The 27841-nt window shown below is 48.0% G+C and overlaps 1 protein-coding gene, 2 long non-coding RNA genes and 1 other non-coding gene across 6 annotated transcripts in view; 3 read left to right on the top strand and 1 right to left on the bottom strand.

Moving 5' to 3' along the window:
• Positions 1-111: 111 nt before the first annotated feature.
• On the bottom strand, positions 112-1498 carry LOC135185497 (uncharacterized). Its single transcript, XR_010306507.1, has 2 exons — positions 1218-1498; positions 112-257 (listed from the first exon to the last, which is right to left on the bottom strand). It is a non-coding gene; the product is annotated as an uncharacterized LOC135185497 (long non-coding RNA).
• Positions 1499-6375: 4877 nt separating this feature from the next.
• LOC135185496 (uncharacterized) lies at positions 6376-8143 on the top strand. Its single transcript, XR_010306506.1, has 3 exons — positions 6376-6489; positions 7022-7207; positions 7876-8143. It is a non-coding gene; the product is annotated as an uncharacterized LOC135185496 (long non-coding RNA).
• On the top strand, positions 7485-7688 carry LOC135185510 (small nucleolar RNA SNORA74). Its single transcript, XR_010306521.1, has one exon. It is a non-coding gene; the product is annotated as a small nucleolar RNA SNORA74 (small nucleolar RNA).
• Positions 8144-11716: 3573 nt separating the features above from the next.
• MATR3 (matrin 3) overlaps positions 11717-27841 on the top strand; it is a 30147-nt gene continuing 14022 nt past the window's right edge. For 2 of the 3 annotated variants that reach the window (XM_064161485.1, XM_064161484.1), the window contains exons 1-5: positions 12130-12218; positions 20118-21190; positions 25689-25750; positions 26813-26854; positions 27112-27215. In XM_064161485.1, coding sequence (XP_064017555.1) covers positions 20303-21190; positions 25689-25750; positions 26813-26854; positions 27112-27215 — 1096 coding nt within the window. In that variant the 5' untranslated portion in view covers positions 12130-12218; positions 20118-20302. Of the gene's footprint in view, positions 11846-12129; positions 12219-20117; positions 21191-25688; positions 25751-26812; positions 26855-27111; positions 27216-27841 lie in introns of those variants that run through there. The other variant, XM_064161486.1, reaches the window with a different exon arrangement.

Below are 27841 nucleotides of genomic sequence, written 5' to 3'. Positions count from 1 at the left end.
GCACCAGCAAAATGGCCCTTGGAATAAGGAAGGTTTATTCTGCTCTTGTGCCTCAGAGTAATTACAGATCCAGAGCAGCCCACTTGCATGCTCATGTTGGCCTACCTCCAGTTCTTCCCCACATACTCAGTCTCAGAATTTGCTACTTGCCTCACAGAGTTTCTTCTTTGCTGGAAACAGACATTGGGACAGGTTGGTCAGAGAAGCTGTGGAGGCTCCAAGCCTAGAAGTGTTCAAAGTCAGGCTGGATGGGAGCACTGAAGAGGAAAGAGGGGGGAAAAATGGGAACCAGGAAGGGGAGGGGACACCAAGCAAGGAGACTGGGACAGAAAAGGGCTCAGCAGGACAGAAGGGTTGGGAGGAGAAGGGAACAGAGCTTCAGGGTTCTGCCATAGTCAAAAGGAAACTGCTCTGCAGCAATTTCAGATGTGAACAGAGGGAACCACGCAGGCTCCCTGTGCTGCCCAAGCATGTCTGAAACAAGAGCGAGCCCCAGGCTCTGATGGGGAAATGGAACCCAGGCAGGCCTGGGGAGAGGGGCAAAAGGGCAGTCCAGGCTCTCCTGCTCCTGCCCAGCTGATGCTGAGTGGCCCTGCTCATGGAATGCCTCGGGTAGGCTGAGCTGGGTTTGTGTAAGCTGTTCTGATGGCTCTGTGCTCTGGGCCAGGGAAGGCTGTGCCTCGCTCCGCAGAGAAGCAGACAGCCTGAGCAGCATTTTGCTGTACTGCCCAGAGGGACTCATCAGCCACAGCTCAGCAGCACAGCCTGCCCCACTGCCACCCTCCAGCAGCTGTGCCCAGGAGAGCTGTCACCCCAGGACTGAGCACAGCCACCCATCTCGCAAGACAGTCAAATACTGAGCCCTGGTGGGAGGCTGCAGGGCCCGTGGCTGGGGAAGGAGATCGTGGCTGTTTCTTGCAGGGAGCAACAGGTGGAGAAAGCCTGGAGCCCCCCTGCACACGCAGCAACAGCAAGCCTCTTGTTCACCCTGCAGCTTCATCTCCTGACACAGCCACTGAAAGGCACAACAGCACAGTGCCCTCTGCCCACTGGGACCTGTCCTGGCTCCGCAGAGGAGCAGCATCAGTGCAGAGCTTCACAGGGCTTGTATTTAATCTGCAGCAACAAGAGGATGGGCCCAACAGACAGCAGGAAGAGCCAGCTGCTCCCTAAGGAAAGGGGAGCCAAGCTGCTCCCAGCACAGATACCATCCTCACCAGCAGGCAAGAGTCCCACCAGGTCTGAGCACAGCCAGGTACTGGTTTACAGCATCCATCAGCAGTTCCATGTCCTGCTTCCAGCAACCCAGGTCCAGAGATTACATAGGAGCCAGAGGAGATGAGCCAAGGACAAGGCTGGAAGCAGAGCTACAATATGGGTCCAAAGCTCATCTAGAAGTACAGCCAGAAACAGTCACAATATGTCTGAGGGTCCTTCCAGGAGCCAAACAATCCATCCAGGGGCAGCACCAGAGACAGGAATGAACCCAGGCACCCTTTTAGCATCATTCATAGGAGTGGCAAAGCTCCACAGCTGAGCTTAAATAGGGCTCCTGGCGGAGGGCTGTCAGGTGAGGTTAGTCAGGGCCATTAAGAGCTGTTGGTCCCTTGGGGCTGATCCAAGCTGCATTTAACCCTCTGCAAAACTCAGCTACTCAACGTGTAAGCACAGCTCTGGTAGCCTGACCTGAGCAAAGCATTGCCTGCTTTGATGGCAGCACCCAGGGAAGCACAGTCCCATGTGAGCTGAGGCCACTGATGATGTATTTCCCTGAGGGGATGGAGCTTCCTCACCAATGTGGCCAAGGTAAGCCATGGATGTTGGCTGTGTGTCACATCATGGATGGGCACAAAACTGAGGGCAAGCTGCACCCCCATGAGAGAGGAGGTAACAGAAGGCACAACACACAGCGCTGCACCAACTCAAAATAAGCTTTATTTTTTTTCTTAGATATACCTAAGAAGAGCAAATTTTGTCTTCTTCCACAATTACTTCAAAGCTATAAATTACTGAAGGCTGGACACTGCTCTCCCAAATCATTCCCAGTCAAACAAAAGACAGTTCCAACTGTGACAGCACTCTGCAGCAAAATGAGTCGTGGGCACTTCACTCACACCTTGCCCTTGGCTCCCTCTAGCCCTGTCTCAAACTACTTCATTGCTTGGTCTGATTAGCAGTGTCCTCCTCAAGGGCAGAGGAGGCCCTGGAAGGGCTGGAGGTGTGGCAGGTCAAGATTGAAGTGCTCTGCATGCCATCAATTGTCAGAACTATAACCACCTTAAATCAGAGCCATTAAATGGCTCACGTTGCGAGAGGGACGGCTGCAGCATTTGGTCCCTGATAGCTTGGGTCAAAACTCAGCCTTGGCATGAAAGAGCTGTGATTAAAGGCAAGTGTCAGGGGCTGGGAGCTGGTGGAGAAGCTCAGCAGGTGGGGGCAAGTCCACAGCTGCTTCTAGGGTTGGGCACCCCAGGGTTTGGGAAAGATCTCCAAGCATCGGCAAAGCCAGCTCAGCTTTTAAGGCTGTGATGCCATCTTGTGATGTTAGCTGGGAAGTGGGAATGGCAGGATTCCCTCTGTAGAGACAGGTGGGATGGATGGAAAGCCCAGAAATACCCCAGTTTAACAAGTCAGGGGCTAAGATAACAGAAAAGGCTTCTGTTATCATGGCAGGAAAAGCTCATGTTAGAGGCAGCGTAGGTCCTCTGCTGAATGAGGATGCCCTGGTGACAGAGAACACAAAGAAGGCAGAGTTAATAATTGCCTCCCTTTTCTCCACCTGTGCTGCTGGAGATTGTCCTCAGGAGCCCCTGACAGCTGGGGCACCAGAGGAAAGCATGACAAAGGAGACTTCCCCGGTTGATGAGGACTGGGTTAAGGAACAGTTGAGTAATCTACACATCCCTAAATCCATGGATCCTGATGACATGCACCCGCTGGTGCTGAGGGAGCTGGCACAGGGCATTGCCAGACCACTCTCTACTTTCTTCAGTAAGTCATGGCAGACAGAAGAGGTGTCTGGGGATCAGAGGAGGGCAAATATCACTCCTGCTCTGGCAGGGGGGTTGGACTGGATGAGCTTTGGAGGTCCTTTCCAGCCCCTGACATTCTGTAAGAGAAGTGTCTCTTAACAGAAAAGCCTCTATCCTTGCTTTGAGAGGGTGAGAATCCCAGAATCAGAGACCCATTTTGCTTGGAAGGGACCTTTCAGATCGTCAAGTTGTCAAGGTCCAGAGGAGCAGGGATTAACAGTATCTCTGTCCAGAGGAGCAAGACCAGTTCTTATGGATTCCGTGTTGTGAAATTAAGGTGCAAACGAGACCATATATCACCATGAAACTATTAAAGGATAAGGTTGGGCAAAACGGAAGGAGAGAGGGGAGAAGGGGGAGAGAGAAAGATCAGAACAGAATGAGAGAGGGGAGAAGGGGGAGAGAGAAAGATCAGAACAGAATGAGAGAGGGGAGAAGGGGGAGAGAGAAAGATCAGAACAGAATGAGAGAGGGGAGAAGGGGGAGAGAGAAAGATAAAGAGATCGATGGAGAAGAGAAGAAGGAGCAGGAAAGGGGAAAAGGCTGTGATCATATTACCCTCAGTCACAGATGAAGGGGAGAGAGAGAGATGGGTGCGTGGCCCAGGGATGATCTGTGGAGTTTGTCCGAGTTTCTCCAGGTGGTGTGCAGTTCTGGTGGTCTGGTGATGGTCTGCCCTCGGTGGTCCGGTGGAGATGTCACTGGTGGTCCGATGGAGGTGCCACTCTTGGTCTGGTGGGGATACCACTGGTGGTCTGGTGGGAATGGCAGTGGTGGTGCGGTGGGAATACCACGGGTGGTCTGATGGGAATGCCACTCGTGGTCCAGTGGGAATGGTGGTCCGCTGGGAATGCCACACTTTGGCAGGCATTTCTCCTGCCTTTTTATACAGTTTTCTGCTCAGACTCCAGCTGCAGCCCCCCAGGGCATCTTCCTGTGCATTCTCACACATTCGCAGGGGTCCGGCGTTGCCAGGGGGAGGGCCTCCGCCCTCTCTCGGCTACACCTGTCCACACCCTGCATACACATCCCTTGGGGGTAGCTGAGATAAGATGGAGGCTTCCTGGGCAGTCCAGCCAGGGTGAGGTCTAGGAGTTTCAAAGGTATTGTCTGTTGATTTGCATCTCTGAGCTTTTGGGCCAAGCACTGAGTCTGAGTCCCAGAAGTAACAAGATTAAGGAGAGATGATGCAATCAATCTTTGTTGATTAAGGAGGGACGATGCAATCTTTATCTTTGTTGATTAACAAGAGAGAGGATCAGACTCTCACACAAGTCCAGCCACAATGATGCCAGATTATCAGCTCTAACCAAAATCGTTAATTTGGTTAATATTTCCCTCTTCAGTTCAATTATCTGGCTACAAAAGCAGTTTATTTTGAGGCTGGAGAGTTCTGCCTTGGGTCTCTCCTCGGGTGCTGAGGGCTAATTCTCCTTCTCATCATGGACGTATGCAGTGCCAGCTGTAAGGAGCTGTGGTGGGAAGACCTCTGGTTCAAAGTGCCACATGCAGGCAGTGCAGCTGCGATCTTGGATTGAAGCTGGGGAGCACAGCAAGACCAACTGTGTTGGCCTTCCCTCTGTCCCAGCCCACAGCTGATGTCAGCGAATGTCTTTGATACCGAGATCCCTGCTTGGCCTGTTGCTCCTCCTAGCTTGATGGAAGCTAAACACAGCCTTCTGTTCTCCTGCAAGTGCCATGCTGGGGACTGAAGGGACTGAGACGCTTTGCTTCCAGCCAGATCAGAGATATCAGCAAGCACACAACAAAAGCACAGCCAGCCCTCAGAAGAGCTCCTCTAGTGTAGACACAGTGTCCCTTGAACTCCCTGCATCCCAGCGCTGTCCTGCAGCTTGTGTTCAAAGCAGCTCGGCAGGCTCCAGGAGTCTGTGTAACCCCTGCCGTGTGAACGCGGGGTTGCAGAATAAAGGAGGGGTCACAGTGGAGAGATTTTGCCCTTGTAAATGAGCAGGATGGGTTAAATCAGGGCGTGAACCACTCTCTGCCGGCACGGCTCATCTGCTCATGGGACCTGCAGTAGCATGAGGCTGCAGTGCTTCAAAACTACGTGTCACAAGCCCAGGATCAGACAGGCCAGCGTCTGGAGACCCTGCAATAGCCAGAGCTATGCTTTGATGTTATCCTCAGCTCCAAAGCTCCCGGTGATGGAGAATCATAGAATCAAGCAGGTTGGAAGAGACCTCCAAGCTCGTCCAGCCCAACCTAGCACCCAGCCCTGGCCAATCAACCAGACCATGGCACTAAGTGCCCCAGCCAGGCTTGGCTTCAACACCTCCAGGCACGGCGACTCCACCACCTCCCTGGGCAGCCCATTCCAATGCCAATCACTCTCTCTGCCAGGAGCTTCCTCCTCACAGCCAGCCTAGACCTGCCCTGGCACAGCTTGAGGCTGTGTCCCCTTGTTCTGTTGCTGCTTGCCTGGCACCAGAGCCCAACCCCACCTGGCTACAGCCTTCCTGCAGGCAGCTGCAGGCAGCAATGAGCTCTGCCCTGAGCCTCCTCTGCTGCAGGCTGCACACCCCCAGCTCCTTCAGCCTCTCCTCACAGGGCTGTGCTCCAGGCCCCTCCCCAGCCTTGCTGCCCTTCTCTCAACACCTTCCAGCACCTCAACATCTCTCTTGAATTGAGGAGTCCAGAACTGAGCACAGCACTCAAGGGGTGGCCTGAGCAGTGCTGAGCACAGGGGCAGAAGAATCTCTCTTGTCCTGCTGCCCACACTCTTCCAGAACTCCCTGCCTGCCCTGCGCCTCCTGCTCTTCTGCAGCTCCAATACCTTGATCCTTCTGCATCTATCCGGCTGTGGCTCAGAGGCATCTGTGCCACGGAGTGAGAGCCTGGAGCAGAAGCAGGGAACAAAAGCCGGTAAGCGGCTGCAGGACAAGCTGTGCTGACTCGCTGTGCCAGCCAGCCCCGCTGCCCTTGCCCGGCGCTGCCGCCTGTGCCTCCCGGGCCGCCTGCCGAGCATTAGCCGGGCGCTGCTGACGGGCGCCTCTACAGCCCTAGCTGCCTGCGGCGGCTGGGGACTGGGCATGGTGACAGCCTGGCTTTGCTCCTGCCTGCACTGCGTGCTGAGGTACAACCTAATCACTGGTCTAGTAACTTCTCCACACACGGAGAAGCGGGCAGGGCCGGGCCGTCCCCGCTGCCTTTCCTTCCTTCATAGGGCACTCCTCGGCTCACCCTCACCCGCAGGACCCGCCCGGCCTTGCTGGGGCCGCCTCCGCCCCCCGAGCTGCGCCGCGCCGCGCCGGGCCCGCCCCGGGGGAGCGGCCGAGGCGAGCGGGCGGCGCCTGCAGAACCACCTGGGCGGCGCAGGGAGCAATTCTTCCTTTCGGCTCTCGCGGCAGCGAGAGCGGTTGGCCTGGGGCCGGGATGGCCGCCGGGACGGCCGGCGGGGGCCGCGGCCCCGACCTTCTCCCGCTGTGGCCGCCGTGAGGTGAGCGGCCCGGACTCCCCTCGTCCCCTGCCGCCGTGAGGGGAGGTGGAGACGCGGGTTGGCCCTTGCCGCCATGGGGTGAAGGGAGGCTCGGCGCCGGGATTCATCCCGTCCCCTGCCGCCGTGAGGGGCTGCGGAGGCATCGGCATTCTCTCGGCCCGGCCGCCGTGGGGTGAGGGGCACTCTGTCTCCTGCCGTGGGCCGTTCTGCCACGAGGGCTGGAAGCCTGGGATGCCTCGCCCCGTCCTGGGGCTTTGGCGATGGAAAAGGTGAAGCGTTTCGCCTTCCTTAGTTGTGATGAGCGGCTGAAGGGCGGTCGTGCGTGGCGGCCCGCGCTGGCTGATAAGCCGTGAGGCCGAGGGACCGAGTGGTGATTTGTTCAGGCTGTGCTGTTTAGAAGCAATTTCTCAGCCCGCTATTTGGTTTTAATTTTTTCTTCCCCTTCTGCAAGCCACAATCCCAGCAGTTGAGCTCTGTTAATACAGATTTAATTAATTGAATGGTTGAGATGATTCTTTTGTGTTCTCTTCAGGGCTCCCAGCTGATACCACGGCTCAAGCGAGTGCAAAGGGATGGCTCTAACTTGGAGGTCCTGGTGGCAAAGCTGTCTGGAAGATGCAGCCCTCTGTTGCCTTTGGTTAAGAAAACCTTCATCTGTGGAGGGGAGATGTCAGTGAATAGCCTGCATGTGAGGCACAGGGAGAGCCATCTGAGCTATGTGAGTGAGATCTCACCTCGAGCCAACCAGGGGAGATGGGCAAAAAACTTCTGCCGTGCTGAGTAAACTAAATGGCCTCTGCAGGCTTGTGAATGGGCTGCTTGGCCAGCTTCTGGTGCTGTGGAATGGAAATAACCTGGCTTTTCTAGAGAAGCATGCAGTGCTTCCCATTGCTGCAGGAAGCCCTGATGAGAGAAGGTGTTGGAAGCCAGGCCCACACCACCAAAGAGATGTACTTCAGGCATCCTTTCACAACCTCCTACTAAGTTCTGTTTCACCCAGCAGTAGTCAGCTACACATTGCTGCTCAGTGCCTGTGGTAGTGTTATGCTGCTGGGAGAGAAATGTGCTGCCAAGCTGCTCCTGGCACCACCAGTGCTGTCTTAGTGCTGGATGGTGCCAGGTTTTGGCAGCACTCTGCACGCCTGAGAGTGGAATAACTCCGGCATGGTGGAGTTAATCTTAGACTGGATGCAGACACTGCAGAGTCAGAAAACAATGAAGAAATTGTGTGGCAGGCATTTTGCTTGATGCTGCATCTTGTGTATACAAATGAAGGTCAGCTAATTAAGTGCTCAGTGTTGAACTTGAGGTCTTTAGAGATGCTCCTGTTAAGTGGGTTTGTGTGGTTTTTAATTAAAAGGAAATGGTTTGTGTGTTTCACTGCAGATGGGGGCTTGCTGGAGCAGCAGTACTTGTCAGAAGAAAAAGAACAACCTGTTGGTGCTGCTTTGAAGTTCCTCATTTGAAAGAGACTTGAGAAGATGCAAACTTCCCCCGTTTAAATAAGACTGCTGGAGAATTGTTTAGGATCTGGGTGTAGTAAATGGAGGTATTGGGGTGGCTTGAGGGGAAGGTGTAACAGGAGTTACACAGAGAATTGTTAATCCCCTCTTGCTGCTATTATTACTTCTATTAAACTTAGTTATATTTGAAACTGTCTCGTTTTGGTTTTCATTCTATCATAAAGTCATGGTGTACAGCAGGTTGTGTTCTTGTCTAGTGGCCATTGGAGAGGCAGGAATGTGGCACTGGGTGGCTGGTGCATTCTTGCCACAGGTAGATGCCCTCCCCTATGGCCTCTGCTGCCAGGATAGGTTTCTTTTCCTCTGGCACTTGGAAGGAGATGAGGTGATTAATGCATAAATTGCATTATCACATAATGGTAAGGTTGTAAGGAACCTCGAGGTCATCCAGTCTAACTCCTCTGTTTAAAGCAGGGCATCCACAGCAGCTTGCCCAGGATCACAATGGCCAGGGGAAGCTGGAAGCCCTCCAAACAAGGAGACCTCCACAACCTCTCTTGGCAGCCTGCTTCAGGCCTCCAGCACCCTCACACCAAACAAGTTCCTTCTCCTGTTCAGATGGACCCTCCTGGGTACCAGTTTGTGCCCATTGCCCCTTGTCCTGTCCCTGGGCACCACTGACAAGGGTCTGACCCCGTCCTTTTGCCCCCATCATTTATCTCTTGCTGAGCATTGATCAGCTCCCCTCTGGGGCTGCTCTTCTCCAGGCTCAACAGCCCCAGGGCTCTCAGCCTTTCCTCCTCACAGAGATGCTTTGGGCCCCTCAGCAGCTTTGTAGCTTCCACTGGATTCTCTCCAGCAGTTCCATCTCTCAAACTGGAGCTCAGAAGTGGACCCAGTGCTCCAGATGGGACTTTGCCAGGACAGGGTAGACGGGGAGGTGAAAGTCCCTCAACCTGCTGGCCATGCTCTTCATGCACCCCAGACCATCAGCTGCCTTCACCATGAGGGCACATTGCTGCGTTACGGTGAACTCCTCAGAGCTGCTCCCCAGGTCAACCCCTCACCTGTACTGGTGCATAGAGTTGCTTCTTCCCTAGGTGTGGGTTACTTACACTTGTTGAATTTCATGAGGTTTCTCTCCAAACAGCTCTACAGCCACTCCAGGTCTAGCTGAATGGCAGCCACTCTTCCCAGTTTCCTATCATCAGCAAACTGGCTGAGGGTCCTCTCTATCCCTTGATCCAGGTTGTTAAAGATGCTGAACAAGACTGGATTCAGTCCTGATCCCTGGAAGAAAATAAGGTCTGTGGTGAGTATGGGGAATGATCCCTGCCCTTTTCCTGCTGGCCAGACCATTACTGCTACAAGGCAGGACGTTGTTGGCCTTCTTGGCCAGGTTCCTTATGGATTTACATTGTGTCCAGCAATCTCCTTTTTCGCCAGCACTCACCCAGGAGGGGAGTAGTGTGTGCCCTGCAGCTGACTGCCTGCTGCCCTTGGTGCGGGCTGCTGCCTGCCAATAAGCAAGCTCTCTGCCTCAGTACCAGGTACTTCTGAAAATGAGAAATATACACTGTCAGCCACATAAAGCATGTGCTCTGTGGGCTATAAATACAAGCTGACTGGCTTGTTTCCTTGAAAAACTGTTTCTGTGATAAAGTTCTAGTCCATTTGTCTCAAGGTTGAAGCCCAGGCTTGTAGGCCTGGTTGTGCTGTAACAAAAAAGGAGAAGGGCAGAGGCAGTCTGCTGGGAGATATTATTATCCCATCAGGGAACTTGCCAACAGTGGCAGAACTCTGCTCAGTGCATGAGAGTTTTTCTGAGGCCTCACAGCTCTCAGGCAGCTGGAAGGGTACTGCTTTTTTTTTTTGGAAAACACAGGAATGTCATAAATGTTCAGTGATCAGCCCAAGCAGAGGCTTAGGGAACTGGAGCTTGGCACAGCAGCACAGCAGCTGCGTTAGCAGGGCCAGTGCCCTGTGGCTCCTGTAGCAATCAATAAAGGTCAGAAAGGTTCACTGTGCTGCTGGTTTGCTGCCTTAACTGAAAGGCAACAAAAGAAATGGAGGGAGAACCCTTGTGTTTCAAGAGAAACAAAGTACAGTTGCTGAAATGAAGGGAAATGGAGCAGGACCCACTTCTGTACTCAGGGAGTGCCAACATAATTTATGATGCTGTTTATAAGCACCATAGAGAAGAGGAGGCTCAGGGGTGACCTCATTGCTACCTACAACTACCTGAAGGGACATTGTAGCCAGGTGGGGGGTGGCCTCTTCTCCCAGGCAACCAGCAACAGAACAAGGGGACACAGTCTCAAGTTGTGCCATAGAAAGTCTAGGCTGGATGTTAGGAGGAAGTTGTTGGCAGAGAGAGTGATTGGCATTGGAATGGGCTGCCCAGGGAGGTGGTGGAGTCACTGTGCCTGGTGGTCTTCAAGAAAAGCCTGGATGAGGCACTTGGTGCCATGGTCTAGTTGACTGGATAGGGCTGGGTGCTAGGTTGGACTGGATGATCTTGGAGGTCTCTTTCAACCTGGTTGATTCTGTGACTCTATGATTCATACATTTTTCAATCTATATATGACTTACACCGGGCAGAAGTGGCTCAATTGCTTTATGTTTCACCGAGGTGCTTTGCTTTGCTCTGCCTTTACTGGAGCACAGAGGTATTGTTAACTTAGATTTACGCGTTTGGTTTTGAGCACTTAATTGTTCTTTATCCCGAGCTTGAATTTCTTGTGATTGTTCTCTGTTATTTCAACACCTATTTTGTACCAACCCCCTGGTTTCTTGTCAAATACCTTCTGCGTTATTGTTTCATTGTTCTCTGCAGCCACATACAGAGACGGGGTGGGGGTGGGAAGCAGCCTGTGATGAATTCCAAAGGCAGATTCTTCTTTCCCCCTGGAGATACCCGCACCTTTGCGGGGCTGCTGGAAGACAGCAGCTTCCAAGACGGAGAGACTGCTTCTTTAGCCACAAAATTAAACCAGAAAGACAGACACCGACAACGAACTTATTTCAAAGCGCAATTACTATTTGCCCGGCTGACCGTTCTCGGTCAGGAGACGAAGCGATTTCAACCCAGCTGCGAACTTCCCTCGCACAGCAGAAGGTGGCGATGTTGGCTCGGAGGAAAAGGCAGAAGCTGTAGGCGTTTTACCAGAATCTTCCACCGAGCCCAGCAGGCACGGAGCGCCCATTGTTTTAACCGGCTTAGAGGCGCTGACACCTTTCGCTGCGCTGAGACCAGCCCTTAGGCTCAGGCTCACCGAGCACGGCCGCGCTAGCTGCCAGCAGCCCCGCCTAGGGAGCTGCGGGGACTGCGACTGTCTGCCCTATTGCGAATACCTCTTCGGGGGTTAGAAAAGCCAAGTGGAAGCCAGGACGCGTATTTCTTGGGGCCAACGCGTGTTACAGCGCTTGGCGGGGGCTATGCCTTCCTCCTCCCCTCCAGCCACGGAGAGGCAGGAGCTGGCGCACGACCTGAGGGGAGCCCTGTTTCTACTTGAGGCGGCTTCCCTCCTCCGGGGCGGGGAGCTGGATTTACCTGAGGGAGGGAAAATCAGACGCCACCGACCCTACGACTGCCTTTCTCCTTGTTCTCTCGCACCGCTCCAGACTAGCGGAGCTGCGCGGGCAGGAGGCGCGGCGGAGGCTGACGGCAGCCGCGAACCCGCGACCCTCTCCCCTCCCGCTGCTTCCCTCAGTCTACGCCGGGGGGAGGGGGGATGAGGGGAGGGAAGGGGGGGGGCGGGAAACCGGCGGGCTCCGGCGGGCACCGCCCCGCGCGCACTCCCATCGTGCCCCGCGGGCGTGCGCGGACAATGAGCGGGGTCCCGGCGGGCGGCAGGCGCGGCGCGCTGCGGCGCCCCTCTCGCGAGAGCTCGGTAAGCGGCACTGCCTCTCGCGAGACGCGGGCCGGCCTCCTCCTCCTCCTCTCACCTCCCGGCCACATCCACACGCGGAGGGCGGGGCGGAGAGGCGCGGAGCGAAGCGGGGCGGGCGGCCGTCGCCGAGCCAAACGCAGCGGAGGCGCACGGCGCGGAGCGGGGCGGCCACCGCCGGGCACGTGAGCGGGCGGGCAGCGGGCGGGCGTGCTCTCGCGAGCGCGGCGAGACGTGCGCGGGGCGACCGCAGCCGCCTCCCTCCCTCCTTCCCTCCTCCCCACAGTCCCTCCGTCCGTCCCTCCCCGCCGCTGGGCCCATCAGCGAACGGGAGGCGCCGCCGCCGCTCTCCCTTCCCGCTGCCCTCGGCCCTCAGGTAGGAGCAGCGCTGCGGCCGCCCCCGGCCCGCCGCCATGTTGGGAACCGGAGGCGGCGGTCGCCGCTCTGCGAAGGAGAAGGGGGGTGGGGGGGAAGCGACCGTTAGGAGCGGCCGCGGGCAGGGGGGCGGGGGAGAGGGATCGGTGTGCGGCGTCAGCGCGCATGCGGGAGCGGCAGGCCTGGCCCGGCCGGTGCGCGGCCTCGTTGACTGCCCCACAGACCGTCCCAGAGCCTGGCGCCCCCGCCCGCCGCCTGCTGGTACTGCATCCGGGCCGGGCCGTGCGGCCTCCGCCGGGCCCGAACAAAGCACGGCCTGGCCCGGCCTGGCCTGCCGGCCCTTCGCGGCTCTCCTCATTGCGCCGCGTTCGGAAAGGGCCGGGGCCATCCGCGGCGGCGGTGCTCGGCCTGCAGTGCGTCGGGCCGGGTGCGCGCTTCTCGGCCGCCGCGCGGGCTCTGCGCAGCCCTCGCTGAGGGCGGGAAGGAGGCGTTCTGCTCGGAGCTTCGGCACGAAAAATGCGTTCTCAGGGTCGGCCCCAGGCTTCTCCCGCTGGCTCAGACTTCACTGGAGCGCCCTGATGGCGCCTCTGGTTCCCGTTGAGGCTATAGGGTCGGCATCTTTCCTCCTCAGGCCCCCAAAACCTTCACTTGGAAGGTTAGCGGCACGTCAGTAACATGCGAGCCTTCTTAACGTCTCTGATGGCTTAGTCTCCAAAACTGCTGGGTTTGGTGTTCATCTGGCATAGAGAAGTAATGAATCGAGCATTAAGACATACAGTGGAAGCATCCTCTTTCTGCTCAGTTTCACTTTCATCTAATTTAGGCTGTGGTTACAAATCTGTGGTGGATTGTAACTTTCTGTGCTTTTTATGTGCGTATTTTGTTTCCAGGGTGAAAGCAATGAGGAACAAAGTTCACTTAACGCTGAAAATAAGCGAAAGTTACAAAGAACTTTATGAGAACCTGAGGAACGGCTTTGTTCTGATAAATGAAGCGTTTATGCTTTTTTCATGCGAAGCTTTCTTCCTTTGCACAAAGCACACCTTTGGGGAAAAAAGTATCTGATGCTGTTTTAAGCAGCTGAGTAGTCTTTATTCTTTCTACTCAATCTGAAATTCTTTCGGTTGATTACATTTGCAGATAAGTAGGGAGCAGTTCTTGTTGAAAGTACATCTCTTAAAGCAGCCTCTGTAGTTTTCATGCCTCAGAAGAGACCATTTCCTGGTAGTTCTTTATAAAGGATCTGTTGAGCAGTGGTTTAATCATCCTGAATTTTGAAACTTTAATATATTGCTGTATTTTTAATATATCAAATTCATATCTTCCCCCCTCCACCCCCAATATGTAGTGAAAAATGTATTGACGTTTTTCTTCTGTCGTCATGACATTAATGAGTTTGTGGCTTGAATTTAATCAAACCCCCCACAAAATGATTCATTATTGGATTCCATGGAATAATTAAATTTGAGGATACTGGCACTTAAACCATGTTTGTGTTCAGTGGTAATCCAGTGTCTGTATTTTTACATTGTGAACTGGGTAGAGATTTATATCTGAACGAACTAAAGGGTTTTGATAGCTTCCAAATGATTCTGCTGAGACTGAATGTCGTGAGCCTTTTCATGTGTATTAGAGAACTTCTCTGAACTTGTTATACGTTGAAAACTTCAGTTTGCAGTGTTTTGCACGCATCTAGGTCCTGCAAGCATCCCAGCACTAAATGATGTGGAGAACAACCAAGAGAAATCTGTAAATGCACCCTTAAAATGTGACTCTCTCTTGTTCCTAAAGGTAAAAACTAAAAACCACTTGAGGAGGAGGGAAGAAGAGTCAGGCTTTGAGTTTCTGAACTACATTAAGGATTCGTGATGCTGTGATCCTTGCAACTAGAAATATGATTGCACCTGGTTTATTCAGGACTAGGCTTAAATAAGATACTTACGGATTTGTAAGGAAGTAAATTGTGTCTTCCTGCCCTCCTCTGTGACTTGCTCACATCTGCTGAGGGCTTTGCTGAATGCAAAGATGCTTTGTAATTTAATACCTAACAGTGCTCAAGGCCGCTCAGCAAATCTGGGTGAGAAGCTGTTAGAAGCAGAGCAGCAGATAAATGACTCCCGTTCAGTTTATTTGTTCAGTTATGAGTGTTTTTGGCTAGCTTCTGTGCTGTTTGCATTCTTCCTCAGTGCACTATGTCAACAAGTCTTGAACACAAAACCAAATACACCACGATAAGTAAGTTTACAAGTGTTTCAGTCCTGGATTTGTAGCCATAATTCAACTGGGTTTTTGTTTTGCACACGAAACCTGGCAAACAGTCCTTTGACTCTTCTCTGCCACTAGAATTACACCTCCACAGCCTCATACAAAATTTCAGTAGGGAAAGAATCCGATTTTATCCCAGTTCTGGGAGTGCCTGGAGGCAGATTTAGACGGGCTTATTAGTCAGAAGATTTTTTTAGTCATCTACTGGATCACAATACAGAAGTGTTCTGGTTTGGTTTTTAAAAGAAAAGGTAAAATTGCTTCTCTTTTACACTGATTAACTCTCTTTGTCTGTTTATTTTCTAAAACAGTTATGGTATGTGCTGTGATGATTGTCAGAGCTTTGCTGCCCATGAGGCTATTCATCACCACTGACATGGATGAGTAGTGATTGTCTCCTCGCTCTGCCAAGTGCAGCAGCATACGCTCATTGTTACCACAGCTTCCAGACTAGGGTCCTCCTGCATTCCTCGGTGACTCTGGTTTTGGCAGATGCCTTGTGTTCAACCAGATCTTAGTGGCTTCATGGAGCTTTTCATATGTGCTGGAACCTCTGTATGCATCTTATTGTAGAGTTGGAGCTCTGAAGATAGTAACAAAGAGTGGACTTAAAAGTAGTAGGGAGGAGTGGATGGAAGCCATCGAGGTAAAACCATGGTAGTACACATGGTGAAAATTGTTCTCTATTTTCCTAGCTGTTTCTGTTTTCTCTTTCTAAAAATGCATTCTTTCTGTACTGTTCCTTGGACCTTTTTTTCACTTTGTCTGAAGGAATAAATATACTTTTTTTCCCCAGTGCATGTCTTATAAAAAGAAGGATGTTTGAATTTATTACATTACAGAAACAGGAAATCAGCATCTTCTACAGTGCTTTATTTTCCCCCTGCATTCAAAGGTTGAAAACCAGCTTCTTTCAACTAAGTTCTTGTAATGTTCTTAATTGCTAACCTAGGTGTTTTAATTTCTCACTTATAAATAAGTCTTTTTTCTTATGTAATATATCTTGTTCTGTAGCAGTCATCTGTTACAGTAACTTCAGATCTCAGGTTCTGTGCTCCCCTGATCAAGCAAGTCACTGAGATGAAGCTGAACGTAATCCTAAGAAAATGAGACTCTTCCAGTTGTTCTGCAGGGCCTTAAACAGACTGCTCTGCACACAAAAAAAGCACAGGCATCCTGTGTGCCAGGTGCTGCTTAGATTTTTGAGGTCACTGACCTTTGGGGCTCGGTTGGACAGGATGAGTTTTCTTGCATGCAAACCAGCAGTATTAAATGCCTACTCTAAATGCTGGTACTTGAAATATGCGTTAATCCGCGTTTTCTCCAAGGCTGCTAGACAATTCCTTCTTTGCCTTTGGAAACACAGGAGCCTTTTCTGTTACCCAATAATCCCCTCGGTTCCAAATCCACTGCATTCAGCAGATAACATCTGCTTCTGATATCCTTGCAAGTTTCTGGTTTTACTACTGCTAATTCCCAGAGCAACAAGAGGAACTGTCTGTCTACATTTGTCACTTCAGGTCTTTTCCCTCGATAACCTTTTTTGCCGTGGTGTGTTGGTGATAGTTTCACCAAGAGGAGTACAGGTTCTTCCACAGTGGACTGGATGGCTGGCTGCACGAGTGTCACACGTAAGAGAGGGATGGAAAACCCTCTGGATACTTAATCCATGCTTCTGCAGTGTGGGTGCGAAACATCTTACAGACTTTTTTCCCCAAGGGTGCGCAGTCTTCAAGTCTTGAGTTGTTACAAACTGGAGCTGTTTTTCAGATTGTTAATTGCTTAATGCTTTCACCATAATTGATTTGCTTAAATTCCATGTGCTTGGAGTAATTTTGGGATTGAAGTGAAAGTGAAACTGAGTAGAAAATACTTTTTTTTCTCTTCCTTTTTGAGGATTTTCTACAAGTAGTGGGAGAGTAATGAGAAAAAGATGAGTTGTTGTGAGAACAAGATAATTATTAAAACTGTAATGTGTATGCACAGGTTAAAAAATACCGAAACAGTGGTAGTAGGAGCAGGGAGTTGTAGGGAATTACTTTCAACCTTCTGGTGTCCATAAAAGAAGATATTCCAGCGTTTCCATATCCAGCATGTTCAGTGTATCCCAAGAATTCACTTAAACTGCATACTTATAAGTTCTATTGAAAACAAGAGTTTATAATCAGCTTTACATGCAAAGAAACACTTCTTATATATATAGTGCTGGAAAATCAGCCTCATTTTGACCTTTATTTGATAGCAGCATATCTCTAGGATCCAAACCACTTATTTTTATTATCTGCCTTTACAGAAAATTCTTTTGCAACTTGTAGATCTAAAATGTTTGTCTGCACTTGTCAGGAAATCCAATAATGTTTTGCCTTTCGACTTGTTTTGAGGATACTTTGTATTACAGATTTTCAAATCTTTAACATGGCCAAAAGTGTAGATCTGAAAGCATGTCTGTGCCCAATATAGCTGAAATGAGGTGAAGAACAATTAGCATAACACTTTCAACTGGCCTAAGTCATGTCTGGTTCTTTAGACAGCTTTGTTCAGTCGCACTCATCTTGTTGCTGTGACTCAGCCGATGGCACACGCGCTTCCAGGCTGGCATTGGGCCCTGGGAACCTGTCTCTATCAGATACTGACATGAAATCCTTCCTGAGTGAACTCGCACAGTAAATCTGACCACATGGAAGTTAAACATTCCTTGGTAGAATTTTAGGGCTCTTCTTCCACCTAGTGTTATTGTCTTCATCTGATTTTAAAGAATGGGAGTGGCTAAGAGTAGAGTACAGCAGCAGTTGTGAGGTGGCAGTGATGGGTAAATAGTTACTTTTTTTGGAGCATAACTGAAGCTTAGTTTTCAGAACTCCTCCACTTGAGTACCTCAGTTGTAGGGCACTTCCCCATCTAGTGCACCAAAAGCTAAGGTTATATTCTGTCCTCCTCATACAGTTGTCTTGCTGTCCCACTTCATGCTTTTTCATCAGATTGCGTTGGGGTTTGTTTTTTGTTGTTGTTGTTTGGCTTTGGGATTTTTTTCCCCTTTCATCCCCTTTCCCCCCCCCCCATTGCCTCTCCTTTTTATGAGCAGCAGCATGATGTGGTTATGAAAAACCTCCCTTATGTACATGAGGTGACAGCACGGCACATCATCAGGGTCTCTGCCACCCAGCTCCCTGCCAGCCTGCGATGTGATGGGGTTTGTTCTCTGCTAATCTCTCCGGAGCTGTGGACAATAAGCTGCCAATTGAGAAGTGGGACCAGAGGATTAGCCAGCATCTGTTCAAAGAGAAAGGGTGCTTTGGAAGAGTGGGGAACTTTCCTGATCTGGAAAAAAAACTTGAATAATGCAGGTCCTTGCATTAACTGCAGGGTGCACCATGCTTGACCCTGTGGTTGTCTACTGAATCACTGTCAGGGTCTAGTCTGTGAAGCCCTCTGGAGTACATGATTTATGAAGAACCTCGTAAGTTCAGGATGAATCTATTCTGTGAACTTGTGTTTGAACTAGGACAGGATTGATCTGTGAAAATGGGAAGAGTAAGGATTGACTTGTAAAATTGTCATGAAGTACTTGGAAGATAACTCAATGTCTGTGAGATAAAACGTGGTACCCAGGTGAATATTAACGTTTCTCTCATGTTTGACCTCAAGAGCCTTTTTATAATACAGCTTTTAAATGCCTTCTATCCAGGTGCTTTTAATGTGGGCAGTTTGTCCTGGGTATCTCACTGAGAATTTGCCTCCTTTACTTGCCCTGCATTCTTGTTTTATTTACTGTTTTCTCCAAGCTTTCTCCAGTGCATTTCTGTCTTCTGCCTCAGATGCTTTCAAACTTACCATCCCCATGTTTCCCAGTCTCTTGTTCTTAACCAAGTATTATACAACTGAGCTTACTTTACATGACCTCAATGAATTTGGATCTTAAAGGCATGGCTGAAATAGGAGTTGAACATGTAGCAAACTCTGTAAAACAGTTTTCAAAGGTGGAGTTCAGGGAGGGTTGTCTCCCTTTTAGTCTTTCAGAATCCATTGTTTTTTCCTGTATTAGTGCTTAGTTTTATAACGCTCTGTTGCCAAGTGCTTTTCAACTAGATAAACTTTGTGCTACTGGAAGAGGGCTCTGGCTTGAGTAGGCAGCAGGGGTAGAGAATGCTCATAACCATGACCTTTTTTCTTGTTTCCAGTGCAAGAGAAATTGCCTTCTGCAGAACTGCTCTCTTCAAGGAAAAATCCTTCTTTGATTTTGTCTTTCCCATTCCTCCCCAAACATACCTGCTCTCTTACAAGCTGACTTCATCAGGAGCTGTGCAGTTTGGACCAGTTTCTTTTCCAAGTGCTGATGTGTTCAATGTGCCTCTGATGGGCAGTGCTGGAGGAGCAGAACTGCTCTGCAGAGATCTGAAAGGGCTTTACTGCATCAGGGTCCCAAATCCAGCTTACTTCTGGTGCAGCATTTTCATGTGTGTTGCATTGCTTTAAATTTTGTGTATCTGTCCCAAGACTGAAGGGATTTGAGAGTAGTATTACAGATTTTTCCCTCTGCACCAAAGAAAAAGAACTTGCACTGTAGTTTTACTGTGAATATTGATACATTATTGAGCTAAATCTTGAAGTGAATGCAGTTGAACCAAAGGTTTAAATACAAGGTTAGTAATTTTTGAGGCATGAGGCAGATGCCTGTCTCTTAGAAGCGTTATCTTGGAATCTTTAACTGTCACATGTGGTCACTGTGTCGGTGTCAGGCCTGAAGCAAGGCAGCAGCAGTTTGCTGCAGAGACAGCTGGAGCGTGATGCCATCTCCTGACTCACCTGGCAACTCTTCCTGCAGGAGCAGGGTTTTCCTTGAGGCTCCCATCCTACAACTGAGTCTGAACTTTGATTAGCTTGAGCTCTGCAAGTAGAGGCTGATATCACAGGTGCACTATGCCAAAGAATCACTTCCTGAGTGCTATTACCTGTAATAACTGCAATTTAAGCAAGGGGTCTTGTTTACTTCCTGCAGCCTGTTAAAAACTTACTGTTCTTGTTCACATCGGTCTTCACAGCGGTAATTTGAATTCTACTGCATAAAGATTGAATGTTATATTTGGTCTCATTTACCAGATCTTACACTAGAAACTTTTTGCCCAAACTTCAGTTTACTTTTAACTTCCTTTTGTCCTATTCTGTGGTGGTATAGGTTTCACTTTCAAATGTGTTATATGCCAAAGTCATCTCAGATTCTGCGGGCTTAAGTTTGTGGATGGTTTTTTTTTGGTGGTCTTCTCATAGACACAGCAATGTAGGGTATGAACAAAACCATTAACCAGAGGTCAAGGCTTATATGCTTGTAAACTTGAGATGCTTTCAGACATCCCAAACTTCTGCAATCCACTTGTCTTCAGTGTGAAAGTAGCCTTTTATAGAAGAGGAGTAGCATGTACCAGAAACACTGCTGTAAAATTTTTTTTAGCTGAAACGATATTTGTAGGCTCTGGGTACCTCTTGAATCTGTTATGTAATAAAAAGCCTTGTAAGATTGAGATCTTATAATGTTTTTTGTTTTGTTTTTTTTTTTTTTTTTTAGATCAACATGATGCATAAGTTTAAAACTGCATCTGTTTCAAGGGATTTATGACTAAAACTGCTTGTTTTTCTACAGAATTGTCTGGTGTTTCTCAGCTTGAAGAAGATCTGCAGTCATTATTGATCCTCTTTCTTGGCGTTACCATCTTTGAAGTGAAGTTTGCCTAGCTTTCTAGTGTGAGCTCTCTTTTCAGCCATCTTAAAAAAAGGAAAAGGAATTTTTTTTTGATCCATAAAGTAGACAAGCTCTAGTTCTCCAGAATGTCCAAGTCATTCCAGCAGTCATCTCTGAGTAGGGATTCACAAGGTCATGGGCGTGACCTCTCTGCAGGAATAGGCCTTCTTGCTGCTGCTACCCAGTCTTTAAATATGCCATCTCTTGGAAGGATGAACCAGGGTACTGCACGCCTTGCTAGCTTAATGAATCTTGGGATGAGTTCTTCATTGAACCAACAAGGATCTCATAGTGCACTGTCTTCTGGTAGTACCTCTTCCCATAATTTGCAGTCTATATTTAACATTGGAAGTAGAGGTCCGCTCCCTTTGTCTTCTCAGCACCGTGGAGATGCAGACCAGGCCACTAACATTTTGGCCAGCTTTGGTCTGTCTGCTAGAGACTTAGATGAACTGAGTCGCTATCCCGAGGACAAGATCACTCCTGAAAACTTGCCTCAGATCCTTCTACAACTTAAAAGGAGGAGAGCTGAAGAAGGTTATGGTAGAGATGGCAGATCATCCACACGGGAACCACCGTACAGAGTACCTAGGGATGATTGGGAAGAAAAAAGGCATTTTAGAAGAGATAGCTTTGATGATCGTGGTCCTAGTCTCAACCCAGTGGTTGACTATGACCATGGAAGTCGTTCTCAAGAATCTGGTTATTATGACAGAATGGATTATGAAGATGACAGATTAAGAGATGGAGAAAGGTGTAGGGACGAATCTTTCTATGGTGAGACTTCGCATAACTATCATAAATTTGACAGTGAGTATGACAGAATGGGTCGTGGTCCTGGTCCCGAGAGATCTCTCTTTGAGAAAAAGAGAGGTGCTCCTCCAAATAGCAATATTGAAGACTTCCATGGATTCTTACCGAAGGGTTATCCCCATCTGTGCTCTATATGTGATATGCCAGTTCATTCTAATAAGGTGAGTTACGCACCAGATACTTCTATTTTCCTTTACGTTGTAGTATCTGTTCTGTTTTTACCTATTTCTCTAATGATTTCTAAGAGCCTGGTTGCTTTTGAAATGATCTGAAAGTTGGTTGGAGAGTGAAAAAAGGCACTTGGTTTATTGACAAGGTAATTGTTAACACTGTAAACCAGGGCTTTACATTAATGTGTTTTGGTTGCCCAGATGCTTAACTTCAAATCAGCTATCATCTGCTGGGATATCTTATTTATATTTTACATCTACATGTTCTCTTAACCACAAACATCTGGCATTCAAGCAGTTTTGGGGTGGGGTGTTTTGGTTTTTGGTTGGTTTGGTGGGTTTTTGTAGTGTATCTACTGTGCTGTTCAGGAAACTAGTTTCAGCTCTCCTCCACATCTGTCTTGATTGCTGATTTTATATGTAGTTAAGATGCCTTCTTGCACAGTTCTGCTTTTTCCCTGTCCAAAGGGAAAGAGTTAATGTAGAGCCCTGGAACTTATTTGCAAAAGTAAAAAAACAAAACGAAACCAAAACACAAAGAAACAACAACAAAAAAGCCAAACACCCACGGTTTAGATTAGCTCATTCTTGCCTTTTTAATTTCACTTTAACACTCTATCTCATACTATGGCTGAAATTTGTCGTCATTTTTCTCCTTTTTCACAACTCTCTTAGACACTTCAGACTCACGTTTTATTGTCCCATGTTGCATCTCTCCCTGTAGACTCTCCCAGCAATCAGTCTGCTGTTGCAGTCTCCCGCTGCTCTGCGTTCCTAGTAGTGTTCTTTACTTGCCTGGCCACTAGAGTGGATCTTCGGGGGAGATTCGGTTTTGCTGAGCCTTCCCTCTTAATTTATTCACCAGTAGCTCAACTCTCTGCCAAGGTAGCAGGTTGCTCAACGTGGCCTGTTTATTCAGATGGTGTTTTCAGAGCCTTCTCACTTTCAGCTTTTCCAGTGTTGCTCATCTTGCTGATTTTTCAGTACACTAGGCAATTTAATTGGCTAATTGGCTAATGCAGTGCCCCTCTTGTCACAGTTAGTGGCTAATTACCTTGAAGGCCTTCAGTTTGAAAATATAATACATGCTATTACTGTGAAATTGATACAATGTGGAATTGCTGTTTACTAACCATTTCTTTACAGTTGCCTCTCACAAAGTGCTGCTTCCGTGCATCTAATCTTTTCGAAACACGGGAATTGTTCTCTCCCTGCGAGGAAATGATCAGACCAGTTGGTAGAGCAGCCTCTGTATGACTCCAGCTGATCCCACAGCTTTGGAAATTGTGTTGCTTTAATGACTTTATTATATCTAAATTCACAGTAATCCGGGTTTCTTCTCTCCTATATTTATGCCATTTATGTTCACAAAAAGGTTTTAAGTGTTAACAGTTTAGATGCCATGCTCAGTTCTGTAGAAGGACTTCACTTGGTTAGATTGAAAGCATAAACTTCTGAGGCCCTTGAAGATGGCAACCAGTAAATCCTGTAAGTAGGGTTCTTTTTAGCACTTTGTTTTAAATCCTTGTTGGTTCTTAGTTTGCTCTGCTATGAAGATCTATCAAAAGGATATCCAACATGAAATAGCTTTCCAGGTATGAGAAATACCAAGTTCTTTTGACTGCATAACTTAAGTAGCTGACTTCTTCTGTAACATGTAAAACCATCTGGTTTTTAGGAATAGACTTTGACTGCTGGCACACCATAAAATAATTGAGATTGGATCATCTGTTTCTTATGACCCGAGTTTGGGCTTTGTTTCTAATTACAGAAATCATATCATCACCGGAATTTTTCTCTCTTCTCTCCTTTTTTCCTCTGCTTTGCATACCTAACAATTCCAGAAGTTCTTATTTTGTGTCTCTCACAAAATGGAATTGAGTAGAACCTGTAAAGTAATCTGATCTGAACCAAGATTTCTGGAAAGCAGAAAGGGAAAGGCTGTTCTTAGCTGGGACAGTGCAGACTTCATGCTGCAATATGAAAATCTCCTTTTCCTACCACATAAAAACACCATAGAAGATTTTATTTTAAAAACCTATGATAAAACAATGTCTATTTTTAAGACCAAGCAAGGGGTTAAATACCCTTCCTATAACTTAAGCTGACAGAGCAGTCATCTGTGGGTTTTATTTTTCAAGTAGTGTTTTTAATTTCATCTTTAATTCATGCCTGTATTCTAAGACCCAGTTTGTTTTCTCTCTAACTGTGGAGTAAATTATGCCCTGGTTTCTTGATGCATTTTGTCAATCCTAATTCCTTTGTCAAGCACTGAAGTGTTAAGATGTGGAGGGGCTGTTTTCCCTGTCAATGCAAAAGGCTGATGCAACATGAACAGATGAATTTGGAGGTTAAGCGCTGGAAATGGTGATAGATCTCAGAGGAGAACGGTGGCCCTGTCCCTGATAGAGAGCTGTCTAAAATTAGGTGCTTAGGTTTGGCCTGATTTTCTCAAGAACAGCTCGTCCTCTTGCTCACATTGTTAAGGCAAAAGCTAATCTTAAGTTTTAAAGAGCTCAGTTCAGATTTGCTCCAGCTTAACTTTAAGCATTCCTGCTAATGATTCTGTCAATAGCTAGTGCCCATAGACCTCAGAGGAGTGATGTCTCAGCCTGCATAAAGGTAGGAAGGGAGGTCCAGATTAAGAATTGTATTGAGTAAAAAAACAGTGTAGATGAGCCATTGTTCTGAAACCCCTCCATGGGGAAAAGAATTTCCTCTGTTCTGTATCACATCTCCATTTTTTGCCCGTTTAAAACTGTTTGAGGTATAACGAGAGGTAGATCTCCCAAGCTTTGCCTGTAGTTGCAGATAACTTCTACTTCAGTTTCAGAAAGTATGAAATTGATGTGTTAAAACAGCTTCAAAGCATGTTACATCCAGCAGAATCAACCCACTGGGGCTTTACAGATTATGCACCCAAATTTAGAGGGGTTTTAGTGTTTAAAAGACTTTTCTGTAATACAGGAATAAATAAGTTTTAAACTGAGGAAACTTTGGGTTTAAGCATGGAGTGTTTTGTGGATAGGTTTCCTTGTGGGAGTTTGGGTTTTTTTCATCCTAATTGCCAGTATATTTATTAATTTATAGTTGCAGAGCCTATATCTTATGCAGTTAACAAGAAAAAGTGGAGCTGTCACTTTACATCTTCATAAAACAAACGAAACTTTCATCTTGCTCCATGTTCTATTGTGGAGTAGTGTTGCAGTGCAGCTCAACAGCAGTACCTTATGGGAGGCTTCAGATCCAGGGTTCTTTTCTTTGCAGACAGTGTAAGGTAGGCAGTTAGTGTATGGAAACACTACAGTAAGCCTCAGGAGTGACTATCTTATATCCAAGAGGGTGGCTGTAGTGTGGTGGAAACTAAAAATCAGGAAAGGTGAGTGTTCAGGGGAGGAAAAAGTAATTTATAGTTGCTGAGCAGAAATTCCTGTGTGGGAAGAGACATAAACATGCAATGAAACATACATGCTCACATGGAAATGTAGGTGTTAAGAGAGAATCTTCAGCTGTTAAACTGCCCCCAAAATACACCATTACTGTGCCCTTCATCTCTCGGAGATCCCAAGGTTAACTCAGCCCCTGTGTCTCTGCTGGTCCCTTTGCTAACTGAGCAGCAGCAGAGCGGCTCCCAGACCAGCACAGTGAAACTTGCAAGGTTTTGTCACTTAGGTGCGTATAGCACAGCCTGGTGCTGTCAGGATATAGAGAGCAGGCAGTGTGGTGCATGAGAAGTCCTTGTGCCTGCTTTCCTTCTTAAATCAATCTGTAATCAAAATAGTCTGCAGAGGAGCAGTAGGAAGCCCTCATCCCTTCCTAGGAACCAGAAGGGGTTCACCAGAAGTAGGTGCTACACCAAAAGCAGGTGCCTAGTGTGGTTTAATTCTGTTATTCCTCCTCTGTACCATCTAATTTAGATCTATTTGTCCTTGATCATTCCCCTCAAATGCTATGTTTTTATCTTTCACCTGTATACTTGAAGTTTGCCCTAGCTGTGCACTTTGATTTCTTTTAGTCTTTCCTTTCTGGATTCCTAGCAATTTCTTGGCTGCTTTATGGTTCTAAAACTCAAGCATTTAGTTGAAACTAATATTTACAAGCCTGAGGAAAGAAGCAGAGAGAGTGGAGGAAATTCTGAAATGACAGAGGACAAAAAAAAACCCTCACCTCAGCATGCAGTTGGAGAAGTTGGAATGGCAGCAATATGCCTCTATGCCGTAGCAGTTCTCCCCTGGTGAGCTTTGCACCTCTGGAGGCAGGATCCCACCCTTAGATTGCAACAGATTTTTCACCAGCCACCTTTTCACCCAGGTTAGGAGTTGAGAGGTAGGTCCAATTTCTTTAAAGCACTACAACAAAGGATTTTGTTACCCATGTATCTTCCATACTTCAGCCTAGAAGAGAAGCTAACTGCGCTGTACAACATGATTGTGTTCCGAAGGGCTTGCCAAATGTGGCTTCTAATTTGGAATTCTTTACTTTGCTGCAGGAGTGGAACCACCATATCAATGGAGCGACTCACAGCCGACGCTGTCAGCTGCTGCTGGAAATGTATGAATTTCAACACCTTTACTCACTCTTGGGGCAGGAGGGCGTGGACAGCTAAAGAGCAGTCAGTCACAGTGCACAAAGCAGGTTTAGAGCACGTGCTGCTCTTTGTAGGGAGTACAAACAAAAGAGCATCTTCAGGGCAAAAAGCATCTCAGTGTATGACTTCTGAGTCCTGCTGAGCCATATGTAGCGTTTTGGAGGTGGGCCTTAACAATTACAGAGTCCCAGCATGATGGGGTTGGAAGTAACCTCTGGACATCATCCAGTCCAACTCCCCTGCTAAAGCAGGGCACCCCACAGCAGCTTGCCCAGGATCACAATGGCTGTGGGTGGAGCTGGAAGCCCTGCACAGAAGGAGACTCCATAGTCTCTCTGGTCAGCCTGCTCCAGGCCTCCAGCAGCCTCGCACCAAACAAGTTTTTTCTCTGTTCAGATGCAACCTCTGGTTCCAGTTTGTGTCCCTTGCTCTGTCACTGCACACCACTGAAAGAGCCCAGTCTCATCTGTGCGATATCCCCCACCCTTTAGACCATGCTGAGCATTGCTCAGATCCCCCTCTGGGGCTGCTCTTCTGCAGGCTCTCAGCCCCAGGACTCTCAGCCTTTGCTCCTCACAGAGATGCTCGAGGCCCCTCGGCAGCTTTGGAGCCTTCACTGGACTTTCTCTAACATTTTCCTGTCTCACTGAGCTGGGGAGTCCACAACTTCATACAGTTGCTCCAGCTGTGACCTCACTAGGGCGGAGTAAAAGGCAAGAACTTCTCTTGACCTTCTGGCCACACTTTTGAGACTATTGCCAGTTTTTGGGAGTCTCTTAGACCAACTTGTAAATACCTTTTGTAAACCAAAAGTACAGTGTTTGTTGTAAACTGACAGCCTCTTCTATAGGCAGGATGTCAAGAAGAATGCCATGGCTGACAGATCCTCCTTGTGTCTCCTGCAGTGGGCACTGTTACCATGTGCTTGTGGTAGAACACAGAAGGGCATTGCTGCTTGTGTGGAAATTGTAACACAGCTGGAACAGACTTCTTCTTACCTTTCTTTTATTGTTGTTTCTTTTAAGATACCCAGAATGGAATCCTGACAGTGATTCAGGACATGGAATGTAAGTAGTAATGAATTTTTCAGTATTTCAAATTGTTTATTTGAAGTGGAGGATGTTGTTAACATTTCATGGGAAACAGCAGACTTCCTTCACACAGCTGCCTCCTTTTGTGTGCTGCTAGCTGGAGAGCAGCAGTAAAAGGAGCTGAAGCTGACTTCTCCTTGGATACTCTGCAGTAATTAAGGGTTTATTTTGAGAATGAAAGCATTACAGGTTTTTTGGTGTTATAAATAAGATTATTTTTGTTCTCTTTCCAGGGGTGACCCCTTTATGTTGCAGCAGTCCACAAACCCTGCACCTGGAATTCTGGGACCACCACCACCTCCATTTCACCTTGGAGGACCTCCTGTTGGGCCAAGAGGTAATATCAGTACTTACTTATACAAGACTTAGGTTCTTGATTTGATTGGGGGTTTTTGTCTATTTTGTTATAAAACAAACCAAAACACTTTTCTGAGCAGTGAAACTGAAATATTCCATTCCCTCCCTGTCCAAAGACTCAGATCCCACACTTTAACCTTTTTACTATCTCTTGGCTACCATCCACATGATTATTAGCTGAGGTTATTAAAACAGTTTGCTTAGCCATGTGCTTTGGACTTGTATTTTTCTCCTGTCTAGAAGTTCTTTGTCTCTATTTGATTAGCTATGTGTTGGTGGGGATTTTCTTGTGAAGCTTGAAAGAATTCAGTCTGCTAAGTGCTTTTTCTCCTTAATTTCAAATCAATTTGGCAAATAGCAACTGAGAAAGGTGAAGATAGTTGATGCAAGCCCATTCTTTACAGGAAGGCAGACTTAAGAATTAGGTTCTTGTCTGAATCTTACCTATGTTTTTTTTTTTAAGTCATTTGAGTGACTGAAAGAGCCAAACTAATTAATTTGCCCAAGTATTTCAAATGCTTTAGGCATTAGGTGCCTTCATTTTGTTAAAACAATGCTGTTCATTTTCCAAACATCTCAAAACTGAACTTTGAGCCAAGCTACCTG

This window comes from Pogoniulus pusillus, chromosome 22, assembly GCF_015220805.1.
Source record: "Pogoniulus pusillus isolate bPogPus1 chromosome 22, bPogPus1.pri, whole genome shotgun sequence".
Lineage (NCBI taxonomy): Eukaryota > Metazoa > Chordata > Aves > Piciformes > Lybiidae > Pogoniulus > Pogoniulus pusillus.
The sequence above is the reverse complement of the archived record's forward strand: the minus strand, read 5'-3'. Positions and strand labels throughout refer to the sequence as shown.